This window comes from Bos javanicus, chromosome 4, assembly GCF_032452875.1.
Source record: "Bos javanicus breed banteng chromosome 4, ARS-OSU_banteng_1.0, whole genome shotgun sequence".
Lineage (NCBI taxonomy): Eukaryota > Metazoa > Chordata > Mammalia > Artiodactyla > Bovidae > Bos > Bos javanicus.
In genome coordinates this window covers 21,255,227-21,275,624 of record NC_083871.1, presented here as the reverse complement: position 1 = coordinate 21,275,624, position 20,398 = coordinate 21,255,227, and the positions used below count along the sequence as shown (strand labels likewise).

Genomic DNA, 20,398 nt, shown 5'->3' with positions numbered 1-20,398 from the left:
GATATGAAGAGAAAGAAGATGACTGCGGGCAAGAATGATGAACCAGAGTTAGGATGAGAGTGCTGGACAGAGAAATCCAGGGAAGTCCTTGGAAAACCCCAGGACAGGGGACCCAGGACAGAAGTCAGTGGTGAGGAATGGGGGCAGATGGAATTTGGCCTGAGAGACAGGAGTCATTTTATTTATGTAATAAATACGTATTCAGTTATTTACCAGTGTATTAGTTTATACAAATATTATTATTTTTATTAATGTATGGATAACAATATACAAATATTAATGTGTACCTTAGTGTTTATATGTAAATTACTATTATAAAATGTTTATTAATTGTTAGCTATCAATAAACCAATAAATTGATTTTGTAAAATAGGCAAGAGGGAGAATTCGATATACAGATGCAGACAAGCTGGTGATATTGTGGGGAAGTAGATAAGGTAATCAGTCTTCCCACGTGGCTCCAGTGTAAAGATCACCTGCCAATGCAGGAAACATAAGAGATGTGGGTTCGATCCCTGGGTCAGAGGGCATGGCAACCCACTCCAGTATCCTTGCCTGGAGAATCCCATGGACAGAGGAGCCTGGCGAGCTACAATCCATAGAGTCACAAAGAGTCGGACATGACTGAAGCAACTTAGCATGCACGCGTGCAGATAAAGTGAATCTTCTGGGATTATTTTTATATTCTCTGTGAACTCAGAATTCATTATCAGTAGAGAAATGGGATGTTGGAGACGTGGGGGGGTGTGATGGGTGTGATGGGTGGAGAGGGTTCATGGATTCAGCCGTGAGACTGGAGAATTGCTGGATGAAATGGGGGCTAAAGGACAGGAGACACTTGTCACACATTAGATGCTTGAGGTGCTAAAGTTATTGCCAAGGACAAGGTCTAATACAGGACCACAAGTGTGAGATGAAGTGGGGTCAAGATAAGACTGCTAGATGAGAGGAGCCAGCGATGGAGACAGTGAGATAAGAAAGCCATCAAAGAAAAAGAGGGCAGGACTCTCGGCTCAGCAGACACAGAAAAGAGATGGAGGAGGGAGATGGATAAGAACACAGAAAAGAGATGGAGAAGGTAGATGGATAAGAAGGAACGAAGCCAACGGGGCAAAAGTGAGCAAGGAGGGGCGCCTGCCATCCCATCCCTGGTCAGCCGGCATCGGAGAAAAATACAACTTCCACTCAAGAGGGCTGTATGGGCCTCTGTGACCTCAGAACACAGAGCAAGAAAGGGGGCGGCTTAGAGGAGAGGTTCCAGGGGGAGGGAGGCCGTGACCCACGTGCTTTTAAGGGCTCATCTGAACAACTTGGCAGAGCAGTCCAGGTTTGCGGGCATACAGAGAGCGCAGGGCAATTAGGAGACTTGGGAGACCTGGGTTCAGTGATGACTGAGGTGATGGGGTGAGGAACTGTGGAGAATCCTCCTTGAAGTCAAAGCACTCAGCCATTCAAAACCCTGGGCCCATTGTCCTTGCCCCATACCCGGCAGGCTTGGGGCTGGACACCGAGATCTGGGGCTTGACCTCTTTCACAGCTGCCACTGAGGCAGCTCATTCGGCCAGCTGAATTATGACTCTGGCCCAGTGTGGCAAAGCTTGCTTTCCATGTTCCTTTACATTTGTGCAAATAAGCACCTTCTCTTCAACTTCCCCAGTGTGGTCACCGGACCATCACCCGCGATCCATCTTCCCCCAGGCCTTTCAAGACAGAGCTTAAGCTGTCTCATGGCTTCAACAACTTGATGTGTTACATTCTTCTTTTTTGTATATAATTAAATTTAGTTTTAATGGAAGGATAACTGCTTTACAGTATTGTGTTGGTTTCTGCCAAACATCAACATGAATCAGTCAAGGGTATACCTGTGTCCCCTCTCCATTATTCTTAAATCCATTTGTTTTGTTACAATGTGGTTGAAAAATATGAGAGGCCCGTTATCTGATTAACTTTTTTACTTTTTACTTGATTCTCCTGCTTTTAGTATTTTTAATGGTGAAAACTGGATACGTTACAGCAATGAAAGAAGTTTACTTGCCACTTTTTTTTTAATGACTGATATTGGCTGATGGCCCAGGGCCACTGGGAAATCCATGAGCAGGGCAGGTTTTATTGACCGCGTGACATTACCTCCATAATTCTGGTGATCGAAGCCAGGTTTCTTCGGACTTGAAAGAGGCGTATAGGGGGGGCTGGTGCCTGACCTTCTTTCTTTGATGTTCCGTTCTTGTAAATAATGAGCGGTTTGTCTTTGAACAAACTCAGCAGGTGAGCAGGTTCTTTGCCTTGGGAGACTCGAATCTGGGGGCAGAGGGGATAAAGAAATGTAATAAAGAGGGCAATGAAAGAAGGCTGTATTTCCAAAGACATCCTTATTTTTCTTTTCGAAAACAAAATTAAAAGTAAATAAAAAGTCAAGTGCAGGAGGAACGATGATTAACAGAAAATATAGGTTCATAAAAATCAAGCACAGCTTCCTTGCTGACTTAGGAACCATTCGTTATTCCAGATACAGCACACTGGGGTAGGGGGAGGTAGGTACAACATCACACTGTGCTGCTTTCTGCTTCCACACTGCACCACTTACACCTTAGCGCAAAGATGTAAAAAAAAAAAAAAAAAAGGAATTTTTATAAAAGATGACAAAGATCAGCACTTTGTTGTTTTTCCCTTTTGGAGATATAGATGAACACATGTGTGAAAGTGCTAGTTGCTTAGTCATGTCTGAGTCTTTGTGACCCCATGGACTATAGCCTGCCGGGCTCCTCTATCCATGGGAGTCTTCAGCAAGAATACTGGAGTGGGTTGCCATTCCCTTCTCCAAGGGATCTTCCCAACCCAGGGATCGAACCCAGGTCTTCTGCTTTGCAGGCATATTCTTTTTTTTTTTTTTTTTTTACTTTTAATAATTTTTCTTAAAATTTATCCTGAACCCTCCTCCCTCTTCCCTCCCCAGGAGAGAGGAGGGTTCAGGATAAGCAGGTATATTCTTTACCATCTGAGCCACCATCGTTACCTAAGAGTGAACAAAGATTTCAATCCAAACATCAAAAGCTGGCAAAATAAACAGAATAGACTTTTACTTTTTAACTTACCTATGGAAATGGTAATAGATTTACTTAACATAATCATTTGTCAGGATAAGGAAATTGAAGAAAATAAATGGTAAATGACTTAATTTCATCTATTAGTTTAACAGATACTGGATTAGACATGAATTTCCTATTTTTTGCATAAACGATGCATTTATTTACATCAAGAGTTCAAATTTTGTGTCAGTCTCCTATTTTTTTCAATTACCTTGCCTTTTGCAAAAATTAAACCATCTCCCCTACCCTGCCCTGGTCTGTTTTTTTTCCTAGAAACCAAGTGAATGAGAATGCTGAAGTATACACCATCATGGGAAGGCCTAGGGTGTGGTGAACAGATAACCTTCAGTTAGCAGCTGCTGCTGCTGCTGCTAAGTCACTTCAGTCATGTCCGACTCTGTACGACCCCAGAGACGGCAGCCAGCCCACCAGGCTCCCCCGTCCCTGGGATTCTCCAGGCAAGAACACTGGAGTGGGTTGCCATTTCCTTCTCCAATGAATGAAAGTGAAAGTTAGCACACATTTACTTAAATAAGCAAGCAGCCAATTATGAAACTGTGTTGGGGCAAGGTTAGCTAAGAGTACCTAAAACTGTTGTTGCCTTAACATTTCCCATAACATTGAGAAAACCTCAATTGCCAAATTGAGAGAAAGAGGGCTACAGATTAAAACCCATTCTCCACTATGAATGAAAACAAGAAAGAGAAAGGGGAATTCCCTGGCAGTTCATGCTTAGGACTGTACTTCCACTGTAGGGAGTTCAAGTTTGATTCCTGATCAGGGAACTATGATCCTGCAAGCGATGCAGCAAGGCCAGAGAGAGAGAAAGAGAGAAAGGTAAATTGAAAATTTTTCAGTACTGTTTCTGAGTATGAAGGAATGTTTAAAACAGTGATTTTATTTATTGTAAACCCCTGCCATCTAGTGGTAAAAGCAGGCATTATGCTTCCATTGTTAATTAGGATTCAAATGCCTGACAATAAATTCATTCATTGGGTGTATTAAATAGTAGTAGTTAACTCTGAAATGTAGAATTTATAAGGCACAGTGCATATCTTCAAAGTTTTGTGTGATTTTGTAAGAAGAGTTGAAAGGTTAATTAAATGACATCAATGATGTCTATTCTTAGACATATTTCATTCAGGAAATGAATGTAGTAAACAGTTCATGGGAATTCACAGGAGTTAAGTGTGTTTAAAGAATTCAATAATCTTGTCAACTTGTTAACTGACAATTAACAATGTTAGTTTTATTTTTTAAAGTTAATATGCATCTTTAAATTTAAGTCTAACTTGCTTTATTTAGGAACTAAAAACCAAGATGGAAAGAAAACCAGCTAAAAGACCAGATTGGATCTCCATATATTATATATTATGCACTAAAGTATCAGACTTACTTTTCTAATTATTACCTTTGAATCAGGTAATAATTTAGATAGAGATTTGACTTATAAGGATCTTAAAATGTATAAAAATTTGAAAACTGGAAAGTGATCAGCTAGAAGTGATAACTCAGGTAGAACTCGGACATGACTGAGTGACGGACACGACTGAGCGACTTCACTTTCACTTTTCACTTTCATGCATTGGAGAAGGAAATGGCAACCCACTCCAGTGTTCATGCCTGGAGAATCCCAGGGACGGGGGAGCCTGGTGGGCTGCTGTCTATGGGGTCACACAGAGTCAGACACAACTGAAGCGACTTAGCAGCAGCAGCAACAAGTGGTTGCCATTGATCTGATATGATTCTAAAGGAAAGATTCTTTGGGGCTCTAAATCTGTTAATAGCTTATTTTTGTTTCTATTTTAAAATTTGTTCCCTCTTTTCCAGAATCTGAGAGAACAAGTATGGCATGAGAGTAGGAATATTTAAATTCTGAAATGAAAAAAAAGGAAATATTTACAAAGTGTCAAATCTGCATCCTGAAGTGGGAGAAGGGTTTTAATGAGACATTGGGCTTGAAAAACTTGTATGAGTTTAGGGGGTAAAAACATCCCAACCTGCACAGCCTGTCCCCCGAGGGATCTATCCAATTGAACAGTCAGGAATGCGGAGGTTGTCAGCTCATCCCGTGTGGCATTTGCTCCTTGCCTGGAGGAACCAAAGTAAAACAAATTAGCTTGTATTTAAGTTTAAGATCTTCTAAGGCAGGCATTTCAAACAGAAACTTAAGTTATTATGAAAGATCAAGAAGAAACCTTGCTGTTTTGACATAAAAAAGCCATAGAAGCTATTGTTTTTTAAAGTACTAACACTGAGCCATGATCTATCTTATGTGTTGTTTAGAACAACATATCATAGATGTTTTTAATCTCCATTTCAAGGGCCCATTTTTAGTTCCATAATAACTTAGCTAAGTAGTCAATTCTGTCTGATTTCAAGTTGGAGCTGCCTATTTTGGGAAACAATCTCAACAGTGAAAATAACCCATTTGAGTAGTATATGAGCCAGATCTACTGGGCTGGATATTAGAGGCACTTTATTTTTCCATGACTATTTGGTGAGCATAGTAACAAATATGTGGACCCACAAAAATCAAGAAAATAATGATTAGAAGCAGGCAATGGAGGGGCTTTCCAGGTGGCTCAGTGGGTAAAGAATCTGCCTGAAATGCAGGAGACACAGGAGACGTGGGTTCAACCTGTGGGTTGGGCAGATCCCCTGGAGGAGGGCGTGGCAACCCACTCCAGTATTCTCGCCTGGAGAATCCCGTGGACAGAGGAGCCTGGCGGGCAGTCTACAGTGTCACAAAGAGTTGGACACGACTGAGTTAACTGAGCGTGCGCGCGTGCACACACACACATACACAGAGGTAATGGAGAGGCCCCCATTTTGTAATTCTGGTCTTTCCTTAAAGGGATTTCCCATGGACAGAGGAGCCTGGAGGGCTGCAGTCTATACTATCACAAAGTGTTGGACACGATTGAATTGATGGAGCGCACACACACAAACACATACAGGCAATGGAGAGGCCCCCATTTTGTCATTCTTTAAAGGAATTATGAATAAAACAGTAAGAGAAGCTAAAGTATCAGTGATCAGATAGGAGTCAATTCATTGGCAACTTCTCTTCCTAGGATAACTTGTGGCTCTAACTCCAAACACTGACTCACCCTACACAACAGCCTCTGGGAGATCTGCTTGTTTGATGACTGTGGGAGGGAAAAGGCAGTGAAAGCACTGTTGGTAGCCAATCCTCCCATCTCTACATGACTACAGGTTAGCAGGAAGAACGCCAATCCTGGAAATGGATTTTGACAATTAATTATATTCTTGCTTCTGAAGGTTTGAGAGTGACCTACCTGTTCCATACCCAGAACCAGATTAACAGTAGGCTCCCAACCTGGACAACACACACACATACATACACACCATACATGCACATATGCACACACATACCCACACAACACTGAGTGCAGGAAGCCTGTCTCATTTATCTCAGAATATTTCATTGAACCAACAGAGTCAAATGGTTGATATGAAAATGTTGTACAGTGGGGTGAAAAAAAAGGACATGCTTATGTCAGACATATGTTTGAAAAAAATAGAAAATGCTTTTCATAATAAGGGCACACATGAAGATATAGCCTTTTAATGCGAATAACTGAAATTTTCCATGAGCCTGTCGTGCTAGCAAACACTTCTGGGAGCCGCTGGAAGCACCAGGTGGGGAGAAACGCAGAGCTGAGGAAACAGCAGGGTCTGTCATCACCTGTCCTTTATTCCCTAGCTCGGCAATTTCTTGGATATTTCTTCATTTTCTTTTTGCCTTCTGACACTCTTAATAAATATTTCACTGTTTATCTCAAACCCTTCTTCCTCTTCCTGTCAAAGTGACCACGTTTCCACCCACACAGATTCAAACTAATTTGCTTTATGGATCTGTGACCCAGGCAGTCAAGGACTGCAATGCAATCAAGACCATAAGAAAATTGCTTTGTCTCTTAACTTTGAAATCCTGTGCTTAGAGGGAGAAAAGAAGCTATCTACTTTGATATGATTTCTTCTTTACAAATCTGTGGTACTTGTTACTCATTAAAAATAAAATGCTGCATGAAAATGGAATTTATTGCTTCAAGAGACTCATCATCACCACTGATCAAAGTTTGTTTAATTTCAATTACTTGACATTTCAGAGAAAAGATCACTGCTGAAATTAGTTTTCTCTTGTCATTTTAGAGTCTCAGTAGTTTCAGAAATAAAAAGACAAATTTGTGTATTCAGCAGTGATTTCATTCAAGTTTGTCATCTTTAACTCTGCCTCTTGGATTTAACCTATTCATATTCTATGATTGAAATGACCACATAAACTGGAAAGTTGTTTAATTTGAAGCTAGTCTTCAGGAGGCATTTCCTAAATGCCTCTTCACTATGTTTATGGAAGTTTTTGAAGTTCTGCAAACTATACATCAACAAACTGACAAATTTAACATCTGTGCTATTAAACGACCCCAGGGACTGTAGCCCGCCAGGCTCCTCTGTCCATGTGATTTCCCAGGCAAGAATACTGGAGTGGGTTGCCATGCCCTCCTCCAAGGGATCTTCCCGACCCAGGGATCAAACCCAGGTCTCTGGCATTACAGGCAGATTCTTTACTGTCTGAGTCACTAGGGAAGCCCAACTAATCACTTGGCTCCTTCTCATTCACTGGTTTTGTCTTTTGCTTCCTAACTTTGCTCGTACCATACACCATTACTGCTAGATTAGAGCACGCTTTTTCTTGCATTGCTAGGAACACCTTCAATACTATTTGCTTGCTTTCCTCACTCTCATTTCTGCTCCCACTTAGATGTCACTTTTAAGAGTCCTTCACCAATAACCTAGCAGTGAGCTTGAGTGTCTGTTCCTAATTCTACACAGATCATTCAGCTTGGTTTTATCTTAAGCCTTCATACTTTATTGAAATGGCTGATAACCATCTTTCTCTCTTTTAAGTATAAATTCTTGGGGAACATTTTTTATTGTATCTTTAGTATCTAGCTCAGTGCTTGGCACATACAAAGTGCTCAATGGACACTTTCAAATGATTTAAAGAATAGCTTTTACATTCAAAACTTATAACCTGATTTAATCCGTTTAATCTATATCCACATAGTTATTTATGTGGATTGCAAATTGCTAATTCCTCAAAACATTCTCTTGAATTACTTATTTAATCTTTCCTGTTTGATCTAAGTGCCACAATTATTAACTAAATTTTTTACATACCGAAAAGAATTTAGAGGAAGACCAAGAAACAGAATGTAAAAGAAAAGCTTACTCAGAATGTAAGTAATGTAAATTCATTACCTACTTACAATGAATTTATCCCTACAGATGCCATGCTTTGCACAGGTACTTTTCTGAGTTAAAATTTTAGAAAAGGAAATTTCAAAATAAGGACATAGTTTCTACCAGGGGATAGCTGCAGGCAGGCCTTAAAGACAGCTGCAGATCAAGGTGTGAAATGATGCTTCACCCTTTACAAGAGTTGTGACTTTGCGTTAAATTATTTACTCTCTGATTCCCCCCTCCTTTTATATCTTTTGAAAATTATCTAATTGTGAGGAAGAGAGATAATACATGGAAACATCTAGCATTTTGCTGGCACAAACACGCTGCTCAAAATAAACTGGTTGCTATGAAGATGGCATCTTAAACACAGAGCTAAATAGCTAAATACATGCATCTTTGACAGGATATGATGCGACTGTGGGGTCAGAAATGTCTCTGAACACAGTGGTTCTCATTAACGCCATGGTGTACATTAGAAACTCCAGAGTCCCGCCAACTGGGGGTCTGATTTATTTGGTGTAAAGAGGGCACTGGGTATTCAGCTTTGGGAAAAATTATCCGGGTTAGTATGTGCAGCTAGTGTTCGGAGCCATTGCCTAAGGCAGTGCCTATCAATCATTAAGGTGATTCTGAATCATCCTGAGAACTTGTTAAAACACAGGTTCCGCTTTAGTAGGTCAAAGGTGGGGCCTGATACTCTCTAGTTCTAACCAGCTCCCCAGGGACGCTGATACTCTTGGTTTCCAGACCATCCTCGGGGTACCAAGAACCCATGGGGTGGGGAAAATCATCTCATCTCCTGATCTTGGTTAAGGTCAAGGCACTGGCCAGTATAAGGGGGAAGTGGTCACACTATGAGGATGGATGACTCTGTCATCCGGTGGGACACTCACCATAGAGAAAAGTCACCCTATCAGCAGACACCCTATCAGCAGACACCTGAGTCCTCGTCCACTCAGTATCCTTACTGAAGACAGCTACCACCACATAGGCAAAGGCAGGATCCTGCTTCATCCTCGCAACTTCAACCTACACCTCTCAGCTTTAATATCTTTTTTGAAAATTCTTTTCTTTCTCTCAGTCTTCTCAGAAATATTCCACTTTATGTGATTTCACTTCATAAATAGTTTGAGAATCCAGCATTGCATGATTTGTTGCGGAATTCTGTCCCTTGGACTAGTCCAGCATGCTGTGTGCACTTCACTTACTTGGTTGGACATTTCCATTGGCACTGACTCTAAGTCAACTTGAAGGTGAAAGTGTTAGTTACTCAGTCATGTCCTGATGCTTTGCGACCCTATGGACCATAGCCCACCAGGCTCCTCTGTCCATGGGATTCTCCAGGCAAGAAAACTGGAGTGGGTTGCCATTTTCTTCTCCAGGGGACCTTCCTGACCTGAAGATCAAACCCAGGTCTCCTGCATTGCAGGCTGATTCTATATGGTCTGAGCCACCAGGGAAGTAAGCTTAACCTTTAATTAACTCAAATCATTATGCAAAAGAAATGGATAAGAAATTGAAGCAATAGCATTTTTTTATTTAATACTGCTATGAATTTCATGAGGACAAAGAATAAGGATGCATCAATTTGAGATCTCCAGAGTCTGAAATAGAACCATAAATTATATACATGCCTTAGAGAATCTGATTCATTGAAATGTTGCAACTCCAATCAGGATGAGCCTCTGTGAATTTTAACAATAAGAAGACATGGTACCTGATGCTGGCCAGTTGGAATGTTTGTTAGCTTTCAAAGGAGAGGAGTTATTCAACTACATATCCATTAAAGGAACACCACCCTTCAGCTACCAAAACCTTTCTCCTAAATTGGTAAGAATGACTTTTATCTAAACTGCTCGTGGACAGCAGCTATCAAAACATAGCCAAAATCATACAAGAAAATACTACATTCATGTTATACAAAGCTCACGAGGCTAAATTATAGGATAATTTTATCCCATATTGCTTGGAATATAATGAAATTTAACTTTGGAGCAAAATGTGGCCTCTACAGAACTTGAGATTCTATCAAAGAGGGAAACTCACCAGGTGTAGATAATCTGTCCTCTGGGATAAGTGTAAAGTATAATGTAGCAATCACCACCATAGAATTCACCGTACGAGTTTCGGTCAATTTCGACCCTACCGTTGTTTTCTACACGCCAAATCTAAAAGGAATAAATAGGTGTATCAAAATCAAAATCTTCTTTATCTAGTACTACTTCTCTAAGGTTTAAAAAAAAAACATTTTGGTTTAGATCTGTCATTAAAAACCTTTTACTTTTCTAACTAGTTACAAATCAAGCAACAGGAAGAAATTCTTGTCTGTTTGGTAATTGACTTCTTAAGTGTTTAGAGTTCTTTTATACTCTTTTCTTTTATACCCTTCATAGTACTTATCTCAGTTCTGAGCCTGTTGATTAATAAATACCTATTGTTTGATTGATTAGTGAAAATAACATGATGACACTCCAGTTACATGACAAACTGAAATATTTAGTTCAGAAATACATCTCTTAACTTACATAAATTTTTCATCAGTTGGGAGGCAGTTTTTTAAAACTTCTCCTTCCCTGTGCTTTAAGGCATGAAACTGTTTTTTTTTTTTTTTCCCCTCAGGTAAGAGTGGCAGATTGTGACTAAACAATAAAAATGACAAATTGCATGACTTCTATTTTCAAAATGTGCCATAAGACTAAGATAGAAGCAGGCAGAACTAGTTATTTTCTATTTTCTCCTCCTCATCACGAACTAAAGATATTTTTAATTAAAGGTTAAAAGTTGGATAGATGAGAGTTGTAAATGAAATGGGAAAGTAACACGTGAGTGAGAGACTGCAGGGACTGCACGCACACACATCCTCCTGCCTGGGTCCTGGGAGGCTCAGGATAGATCCTCTGTTTTGAAATTGAAGATGAGCAAGTGGAATGGAGCGGTGCAGTGCTTTCAGAGAGCAGCCTTCCTGCGCCGTCCCAGAGGAACAATGGCAGCATGGCTTGGCTACACCCCAAATCCTAGAGAAAACCCTGGACATCATCTTCCCAGGGTGGCATGGGAGGACTTCTCAGAACACTATGCTCTGATGTGGAGACGGCAGCCAGGACACATTTGGAGCTGGGGATCCATGTCCACCGCGGGGCTCTCTGGCTGTGCTGAGCTCCAGAAAAGGATGTCTGAGCAGGACACAGACTCAGGCCCCAAAACTGATAACCCTCTGACAGTGACCACAGGAGGCGCTTCTCCCTGTGTAGTTCCCATAACCCCTGCCCAGCTTAGAGTCACACTTCAAGCCTTTGAAAAGAAGAAAAACACCTTCTTAAATCTCTTACATTAAATCTCAGACTTTGGTCTGAGCAGTGTGTGATAAGCTCTGGGAATGAAGAGATAAATTATTCAATTCCTTCCCTCAAGGAACAACAAGAGGTCTGGGAGAAGAAATCTCTAAGTAAATGAACAACTCTGTGGTACTTCTACGATGAATCCATGAAGAACATGACTTCTGGCTTGAGGACAGAGAAAGGTCATTTCAGTGCAGAAAGAAGTCTCTTCAGAAGAGATGAAGCTTGTGACTTAACTGAGTTACAAAGGAGGAGTGGGAATGTCACCCAGATGGCGATGGCGAGGAGCCCTCGAGGCTGTGAAGGCTGAGGTGCGGAGAGCAAGGCTCAGTCATGGAAGGCCTGGGAGGCCCAGCTAAGGACGGATGTTCTCAGGAAGACTGTGGAGAGCCACCAACAGACTCTAGAACAGAAGTGATCTTATACAGTTCCCCTTAAGTTAGATGACTCAATGGCAGACCAAACATGAAGAGATTTTAGTTAGGGAGAATCCTTAGGAGGGTTTCGACAATTTTTGTCAAAAAATAGCAATAATCAACAAATTCATTTTGAATGCTCTAAAAACATCTGTGATGTTGGCACATAACACACAATTTGCCTTTGTGAATGCCCCTAAGGTGCAAGGGAAGGACAAACGTAGGGCCTGGAACTTTCGGAGCAATGCACCCACACTGGGCAAGTCTAGTTCCGAGAGCAGACGCAGGCTTGGACCAGGAAATGAGATGGAGACAGCTGGGTTCCTTGGAGGCCTCTAACACAAATTACCTAGTTTCTTAGAATCTCAGCAAACACACTACACACTAAGACTGAAGGTCAGACAACGCTGTCTTCCAACTTTCAACCCCCTGGTCTTGGATCATCTTTATTAATCATTAAGATGCACATTTTACAGTTTGTAGCTTCCTGAAGTTCTATTGCCACATAAACTGGCATCAATGGGCTTGACAGACAAATAGACGGAAACGTGTAAGTACCTGCACTTTGCCAGAACCATCATCCACCACGTGATGCTGGGCTGCCATTTGTGGGGAACTGTGCAATTTTGAGGCATCAAATGGAATTTGTTTTACGTGAGCCACTTTTTCTGTGACATACACTTTCCCGAAGCCATCGCTCTGATCTCTATCTCTCCAGTCCTTAAAGAACTGTTTGAAGATTGGTGTTTCACCTCCTTCTGGAAGAACTTGAATCTGAAATGTAAAAAATTATTATTATTATGATTAGCTCAGTGGGTAGAGCATCAGACTTTTAATCCAAGGGTCCACGGTTCATGTCCCTGTTCAGGTGCTCTGGTTTGGGCTTCCCTGGTGGCTCAGTAGTAAAGAATCCGCCTGCCAATGCAGGAGACATGGGTTTGATCTCTGGGTCAGGAAGATCCCCTGGAAAAGGGAATGGCAACCCACTCTAGTATCCTTGCCTGGGAAATTCCATGGACAGAAGAGCCTGGCAGGATATAGTCCATGGGATCGCAAATAGTCGAACACGACTAGTGATTAAACAACAATAATTATAAACAGAAAAATAAGAGACTAAGGAAAAACAATAGTTGTGGAGAAAAAACTAAGGAAATGCAAAGAGGAACCTTTTTTTTTTTTTTAAAGATGACAAATGTAAACTTAGAAGCTGGAATCCTTATATGAATACAAAAGGAAAAGTATCAAATATGAAGCTAAAACAATTCAACCCTGCTTTTTTTCTTATAGCTGAAGTAAGTGCCAATGAATTTGCATGTTTGAGAGAAGAATGAAGTCATTTCATATTTTTCCATTACAGTCAAATAAGTTTGACTGTTTTTCTATATTAGGTTCATAGAAGTTCTGTGACCTGAAAGAAATTATCTCCTTGTGCTGCTTTTGCCAGGACAGAAAAATGAAGAGAAAAGATGAAGCTAGGAGATTCAGAAAAGAGCAACTAGTCAGTGTCTAAATTAATCTCCATGAAGGCAAGTATTTTCTGGGCCTTAGTCCATGCTGATACAACTTGCTCTAGGGAATAACTGATATATGCTCTCAATTAATTCAACTGTGCTTGACCATCTTGACTTAAAGGCTGTGCAGGAAGTGAATGGGCTTTTATTCTAATCACAGAGTCCCACTGAAAGTCTAATCTCCAATTTCTGTAAAATTCTGTCCTCCACACAGAGTTCTAGAGCACAGGACGCAACATTGCAGGCACATAGGTAAGAATGACTTCTGTGTATGTTTTTTGGAACCAAATTCGCTCAGGAGTTTTGTGGTGATGTCATGAGCTCCCATATCTAAAAAATTTTTCCTAGCTAGTTCATTTCCATACGTACTTGGGTATTCGTAGAATAATTCATTTGCTGTAGGAATTCCTCAGCTGTCTTCATGGCAGCCTTTCTCTCCTGGGGATTAGCATCTTTACCTAACATGCAACATAAATGAAAGAGAATTTTAGAGAGGCAAGATATTACATGATTAAGAGATACTTGTGCACCAAAAATCAAACATAATTATAATTTAATTTAACTACAATACTGAAAAATGGCAAAAACTTCCTAGTATACTAAATATATTTAACAATATTATAATATAGAATATATAAAAAATTCTATTTCTAGTACCCAAAGACTTTCTTTTACCCCATTATCCCTAGTAAATAAGGCTAATAGTAAGAAAATATGGTTTTGATGTCTGCATTGTATAGATCATGCAGAAAGGTAAGCTTTTTTTAAGTCAGAAAAGATGTTTTATTTATCTTTCTGAAGAAATACATATAAATCTGAAGTATGTCAACAATGCCAATGGCATTTTTTTTTTTTTTACCTTTCCATACAAAAATCTGTTTTGCAGCACCGTGGTCCAAAATGAAGCATTCTTCAGACAGAAGCATCGCCATGGAGAAGGGGTTTTCTTCTGCCACCAGACTCACTTTCATGGAGCCACTGGCATCTGAAACCTGACATGAAAACCATGAGCTTGCTTGAGGATCATCAGTGAGTTCTAAACTGTGATCATGGTGACGGCTGCACAACTCTGTACATGTAATAAAAACCACTGAATTGCGCACTTTAAATAGATAAACTATATATGTAAGTTATATCTCAACAAAGCTATTTCAAAGAAAACAAAGACAAAAAAAAAAAAACCCTCATGGACCCAGTTAGACCTGGAAAAGACTTTCTTAAAGCCCTTTAGGATAAAAGTACTACTAATAAAAAGCTAAGTTTCAACACATAAAATAATAGTGATAATAATCATGGATAAAGTTTGTTTCAGTTTTCACATATACCAGGAGCCACACAATGAAATTTACATGATTATTTCTTAGTCTTTATAAAAATCTTTGAAATAGATACTCTTGTACTCATTACACACACACAAAGCTGAAGCTTAAATGTTCATTCATTCAATATTCACTGAGTACTACCATATCCCAGACACTGTGGTAAGGAAGGCCCTGATACATTATAGCTTATGCGTACAGACTTTTTTCAATATGGAGCCTGTCATTTACTTAAATACTCTGTATAAATTATCAAAGTAAATCTCACGTCACAAATAAAACATCATAAAATAAAACTTGTTACATCTGTGTCACAAGTAAACTTACGGAGACTCCCGAAGTTTGGAAACGGCTACAGAAGTTTTTTTTTTTTTTTTAAGCTGGAGACATATAGCTTACAAAGTCTTACAAAATTTCCTAGGTTAGAATTCAGTTTTTTCAAGGCCTGGTAGGCTGTAAGGTAATCCACCTGGGCACTTGTTAAATATGCAGATTTGAGGGTCCTCCCTAGATGAGTGGTGGGGTTTTACAACACTGCAGTGCGGCTTGAATTCTGTATTTTTAGAAATCACCCGAGGTGAGTCAGCTTCCCAGCCCTGTGTTGTTGCGTTAAGTCACTTCAGTCGTGTCTGATTCTTTGAGACCCTATGGACTGTAACCTGCCAGGCTCCTCTGTCCATGGGATTCTCTAGGCAAGAATACTGGAGTGGGTTGCCATGCCCTTCTCCAGGGGATCTTCCCTACGCAGGGTTAGAACCCGAGTCTCTTACGTCTCCTGCATTGGCAGGAAGGGTCTTGACCACTAGCGAGCGCCACCTGGGAAGCCCTGTTCAGCTATTTCAAATTATTTTCAGGACTGAAATAGAAGTATGCAATACATAATAGACCCACTAGAGGGAGCATTGACTCAAGATTAACATTGTGTGTCAGTCGACTCTGAGACCCTACGGACTGTAACCTGCCAGGCTCCTCTGTCCATGGAATTCTCCAGGCAAGACATCTGGAATGGGTTGCCATTCCCTTCTCCAAGGGATCTTCCCGAACCAGAGATGGAACCCTGGTCTCCTGCACTGCAGGCAGATTATTTATCAACTGAGCCACCAGGGAAGCCCCAAGATTAACATGTTCATGCTTCTTTCTTTACTCTCATGATGTTCTCTGAGGGGAGAACAGCTTTATTTAATGAGGTAACATAAAAGGTATTTGTTAAACTCTTGAAATTGGGTTTTAGAAACCCAACTCTAACAATAAAAATAATCAATGTAAATTAAAATAAATTTATGCTTTAAAAATAAATAATTAAATTATTATTTAATTAAAATTAATTTTAAAATAAATAAAAATAATCAAAACAAAACCCAATAATAAAAAATAAGCAGTCACAAAATCTGTAGAATAACAATTTCTGTGTGGTTTATATTAAAATTATCAGCATTTAGGAGTGGTAAAGACATTTTCTTTTGCCATCTAGACAAAAAGAATCTATTTCTCCTTTCTTTCTGCAGAAAAGGAAGTTATTCTACACAAGACAGTCACTTGAACTTCGTTTAAAAATCACAGTGTGTCTGAGCTGGACCATCCCTTTAAAGAGCAGAAAATAGACGTCCTTCTTATCAGAGATGAGAAAAGGACTCAATTCTACAGGGAGACTGTGGTCTGCTCGAAATCATGTGCTTGGAAAGTTACAGAGGGAGGGAATGCTTAACGGATCCCATGTGAACAGTCTCCTCACCTGGTACATCTTGTGGATTTTGTTACCCTCACCAGCAATAAAATCATAAAATTGTGGATTGGAAGGAACCTAAGTAGTTCCAGTTTAATCTCTCTTTTGTCAGATAAGAAAACTAAGACCCAGAATGGCCGTGTCTTGGCCAAGGTCGCCCTGGCAGTCCTTCCCACAGAGCTAACATGGAACTAAGTCTGCCAACACCCAGGACAGTTTTTACCCTTTTTCCTTCCAGCTGTTTGATTTGATAGCCTTGCCCTCTTATAAAAAAGACTTCATGATGGCTAAACAGGATATTTCAAGTGAGGTCACAATTTTATAGCTCATTAGGATTTCATAAGAAAAAGCTTACAGTCTTTGTACTCTACGAAGGAAACACTTTATTGAATGTATTGTACTGAATGTAAGATATCAGGACATATTGTCGCTGGAGCAACGAGCGGCGGCTGCGCGGTGCTGGAGCAGCGAGCGGTCGAGAGGGGATACCCCACCTCCAAGGCAAGGAGCACCAGTTGCGCTTTGCACCAAAGAATTCATGCTTTTGAACTGTGGTGTTGGAAAAGACTCTTGACAGTCCTTTGGACTGAAAGGAGATTCAACCAGTCCATCCTAAAAGTGATCAGTCCTGAATAATCATTGGAAGAACTGATGTTGAAGCTGAAATTCCAATACTTTGGCCACCTGATGCGAAGAGCTGACTCATTTGAAAAGACCCTGATGCTGGGAAAGATTGAAGGTGGGAAGAGAAGGGGACGACAGAGGATGAGACGGTTGGATGGCGTCACCGACTCAATGGACGTGGGTCTGCGTAAACTCCGGGAGTTGGTGATGGACAGGGAGGCCTGGCTTGCTGTGGTCCATGGGTCACAAGGAGTCGGACACAACTGAGTGACTGAACTGAACTGAACTGTTGCAAACTAGTACAGCAACAATATATATAATTTTTTAATTTAAATCACAGCAAATTATTTGTTGTTTTTAATAAAAATTTTAAAAGTAATAGAAATAAGAGTTTTAAATAACTGTGTTAAAGCAAAGAACAAATTCTTCCCACACATTTCTCTTTGAGAGCAACGAGGAGCATTGTCATCTGTGGCAAACAGTCCCTCCCCAGCAGGTCTCCCCAGCACCATCCTGTCCAATAAAAACAACAGAACTTCCTACCAGTGAACTCACCATGTAGAGTTTAGCCATTTTCCTATTAGTTATATCTGCTTTGATGTCATCATCATCTTCTCCATCCCTAAGCTTTGGCTTTTTCCCTAATACCTGGAAAAAAGAGTACAGATAAAAAGATAAAGACCTCTTATTAATGGCACAAAGTTTGAAAAAAAGATTCCTAAGTCATAGATTATAAAATATTAGCAACTGAAATGACAAGGCTCAGACATTTCTCACCAATCATACTAAACTGGCCTTCTCCCACAGGTCAAATCAATCGACAGCATTAAGTAAACAAACACTGAGTTTGCTGGTGATGTGAACTTTCAAGAAAGTGAAATCCCAAACTTGAAAGTGTAGGTCTCCGTATTATTGAAAACTGCTGCTGCTGCTGCTAAGTCGCTTCAGTCGTGTCCGACTCTGTGCGACCCCATAGACAGCAGCCCACCAGGCTCCCCCGTCCCTGGGGTTCTCCAGGCAAGAACATTGGAGTGGATTGCCATTTCCTTCTCCAATGCATGAAAGTGAAAAGTGAAAGTGAAGTCCCTCAGTCGTGTCCGACTCTCAGCGACCCCATGGACTGCAGCCCACCAGGCTCCTCCGTCCATGGGATTTTCTAGGCAAGAGTACTGGAGTGGGGTGCCATTGCATTCTCCATTATTGAAAACTAGTAGGAATTAATTAAAATATGAGTTCTAAGTTCACCTGTGCAACAAAATATCTTCCATAACCTCTGTTTCTACAAGCAATCTATAGGTTTTATTAATTTATTGTAACAAAGTCTTGGGCAAAATTACTATTTGAGGGTAGGGTACTATTATTATTATTGATATAGGCTAGGCTAGATGAAATGTCAGTTAATCATATGCTTTGCTTCCTGCTGCATTTTTGACACAGAACAAATGAATGTTGAATGAATGAATGTGCTTATGTACTCTTTGCACACCTGATGCAATCCAAAAGTTTAAGAAAGCATTTTGTAGAAAATACATTTGGATCTGCTCTGAATTTCTGTACACTAAAATCATCCCCCAAAATGCCCATAAAGACCTTAATTAATGAATTTAATTAACTGACATAAGTATCATAGTATGTTAAGAACAGGAATCAAATATAAATGTATTCAAAACAATATGAGTTTTATAACACAAATATAAATGCAAGTTTAAAAATGCAAAGATGCTATTCATTTAGATTTAATAAATATTTAATATACAATGAAATTCCATGCATAATGTGTTTTACAGTCAGTATTCCTTACAAATATACTGTATGAAAATACATACTGCTGAATACCAGACAACAATAAAAGCTTAAATTCTAACCTATGCATGAGTACAGCACAGTCTCGAGTTTAGAAATATACTAAAGACTTATTTTCCTCTGGGAATATGCCCATCTTTTTGCCTACACAATGATCCATAAAATCCTTTAATTATTGAACATACTAAATGATTGCAATATAGTTTTCTTCTTTTGCTAAAAGTAGGATCAAACAAAAGTTAAAATGCAATCAAAATTGCTTTTTTTATAACAATTTTATCTTGGTTAGAAATATGTATTCCTTATAAGAGCAGTGAAAGATGTCATATACCCTTTTAAAGTTCTACTCCAATGAAGACAGTAGTTTGGAATCAATAGTTTGGGTTAAAGGACATATTTAATACTGAAGCAGAGAAATCTTATCTGAGAATGCTCCTTGAAAGTTTCACCTAAACCAAGACCTGTCATTCCAGCTTGGAGTCCTCCCCTTTCCTTCAGTTAGTTCCTGTAAGTTTCCACTTAAAAGTACCACCATCCTCTAACATGCTCCAGACGTAACTTTATCTTTCCACAAAATTGACCATTCTCCATCCCTGTCAGCAAATCTCTATTCCTCTCTCCACCTGGACTTACAATCATGACATCAGTTTTGAATACCTGCTGTCCTTCTTTTTGAATCTCTTAGCTGCTCAGTCATTAAATTCTCCCTCTTTACTGATGATGTTGAAAGTCTCTGATCCCTGTCTACATTAACCTCCACCCTAGTGAAGTTCTTCATCACCCAAGTCACAGGTTATGCCTACTCCTGTCAATTCCCTCCGGCCTTCAGGGCCCCATTCATCTTTTCATCCAGAAAGTTATTCTTTACAGTGGCTGGAAGACTCCCTATTTCACTTTACTTCAGTGTTTCAAGAAGATGACTCCAGATAAGATATACATCTTTTATCTGCAATAGTGATTTTTTTTTTCAATTTTTTTGTTTTATTTATTTATTTATGGCTGTGCTGGGTCTTCACTGATGCCCGGGCTTTCCTCTAGTTGCGGAGAGCAAGGGGCTACTCTCTAGTTGGGTACACAGGCTTCTCGTTACCGTGGCTTCTCTCGTTGTGGAGCACGGCTCTAGGGCGTGTGGGCTTCAGTAGTTGCGGCTCCCAGAGTCTAGAGCACAGGCTCAGTAGTTGTGGCACACTGGCTCAGCTGCCTCAAGGCATGCGGAATTTTCCTGGACTGGGGATGGAACCCATGTCCCCTTCGTTGACGAGCCCTCAGGGACGCCTGGCAGTAGTGATCCTTAAGGTTCAATG

At 40.1% G+C, this 20,398-nt stretch overlaps 1 protein-coding gene across 1 annotated transcript in view; it reads right to left on the bottom strand.

Moving 5' to 3' along the window:
- SCIN (scinderin) overlaps positions 1-20,398 on the bottom strand; it is a 78,515-nt gene that overhangs the window by 12,032 nt on the left and 46,085 nt on the right. The window contains exons 5-11 of the mRNA XM_061413582.1: positions 17,847-17,939; positions 14,485-14,617; positions 13,995-14,083; positions 12,673-12,888; positions 10,407-10,528; positions 5,087-5,177; positions 2,128-2,298 (exon numbers count right to left, since the gene is read on the bottom strand). Of these exons, the coding sequence (XP_061269566.1) occupies positions 2,128-2,298; positions 5,087-5,177; positions 10,407-10,528; positions 12,673-12,888; positions 13,995-14,083; positions 14,485-14,617; positions 17,847-17,939 (915 nt within the window). The remainder of the gene's footprint in view (positions 1-2,127; positions 2,299-5,086; positions 5,178-10,406; positions 10,529-12,672; positions 12,889-13,994; positions 14,084-14,484; positions 14,618-17,846; positions 17,940-20,398) is intronic.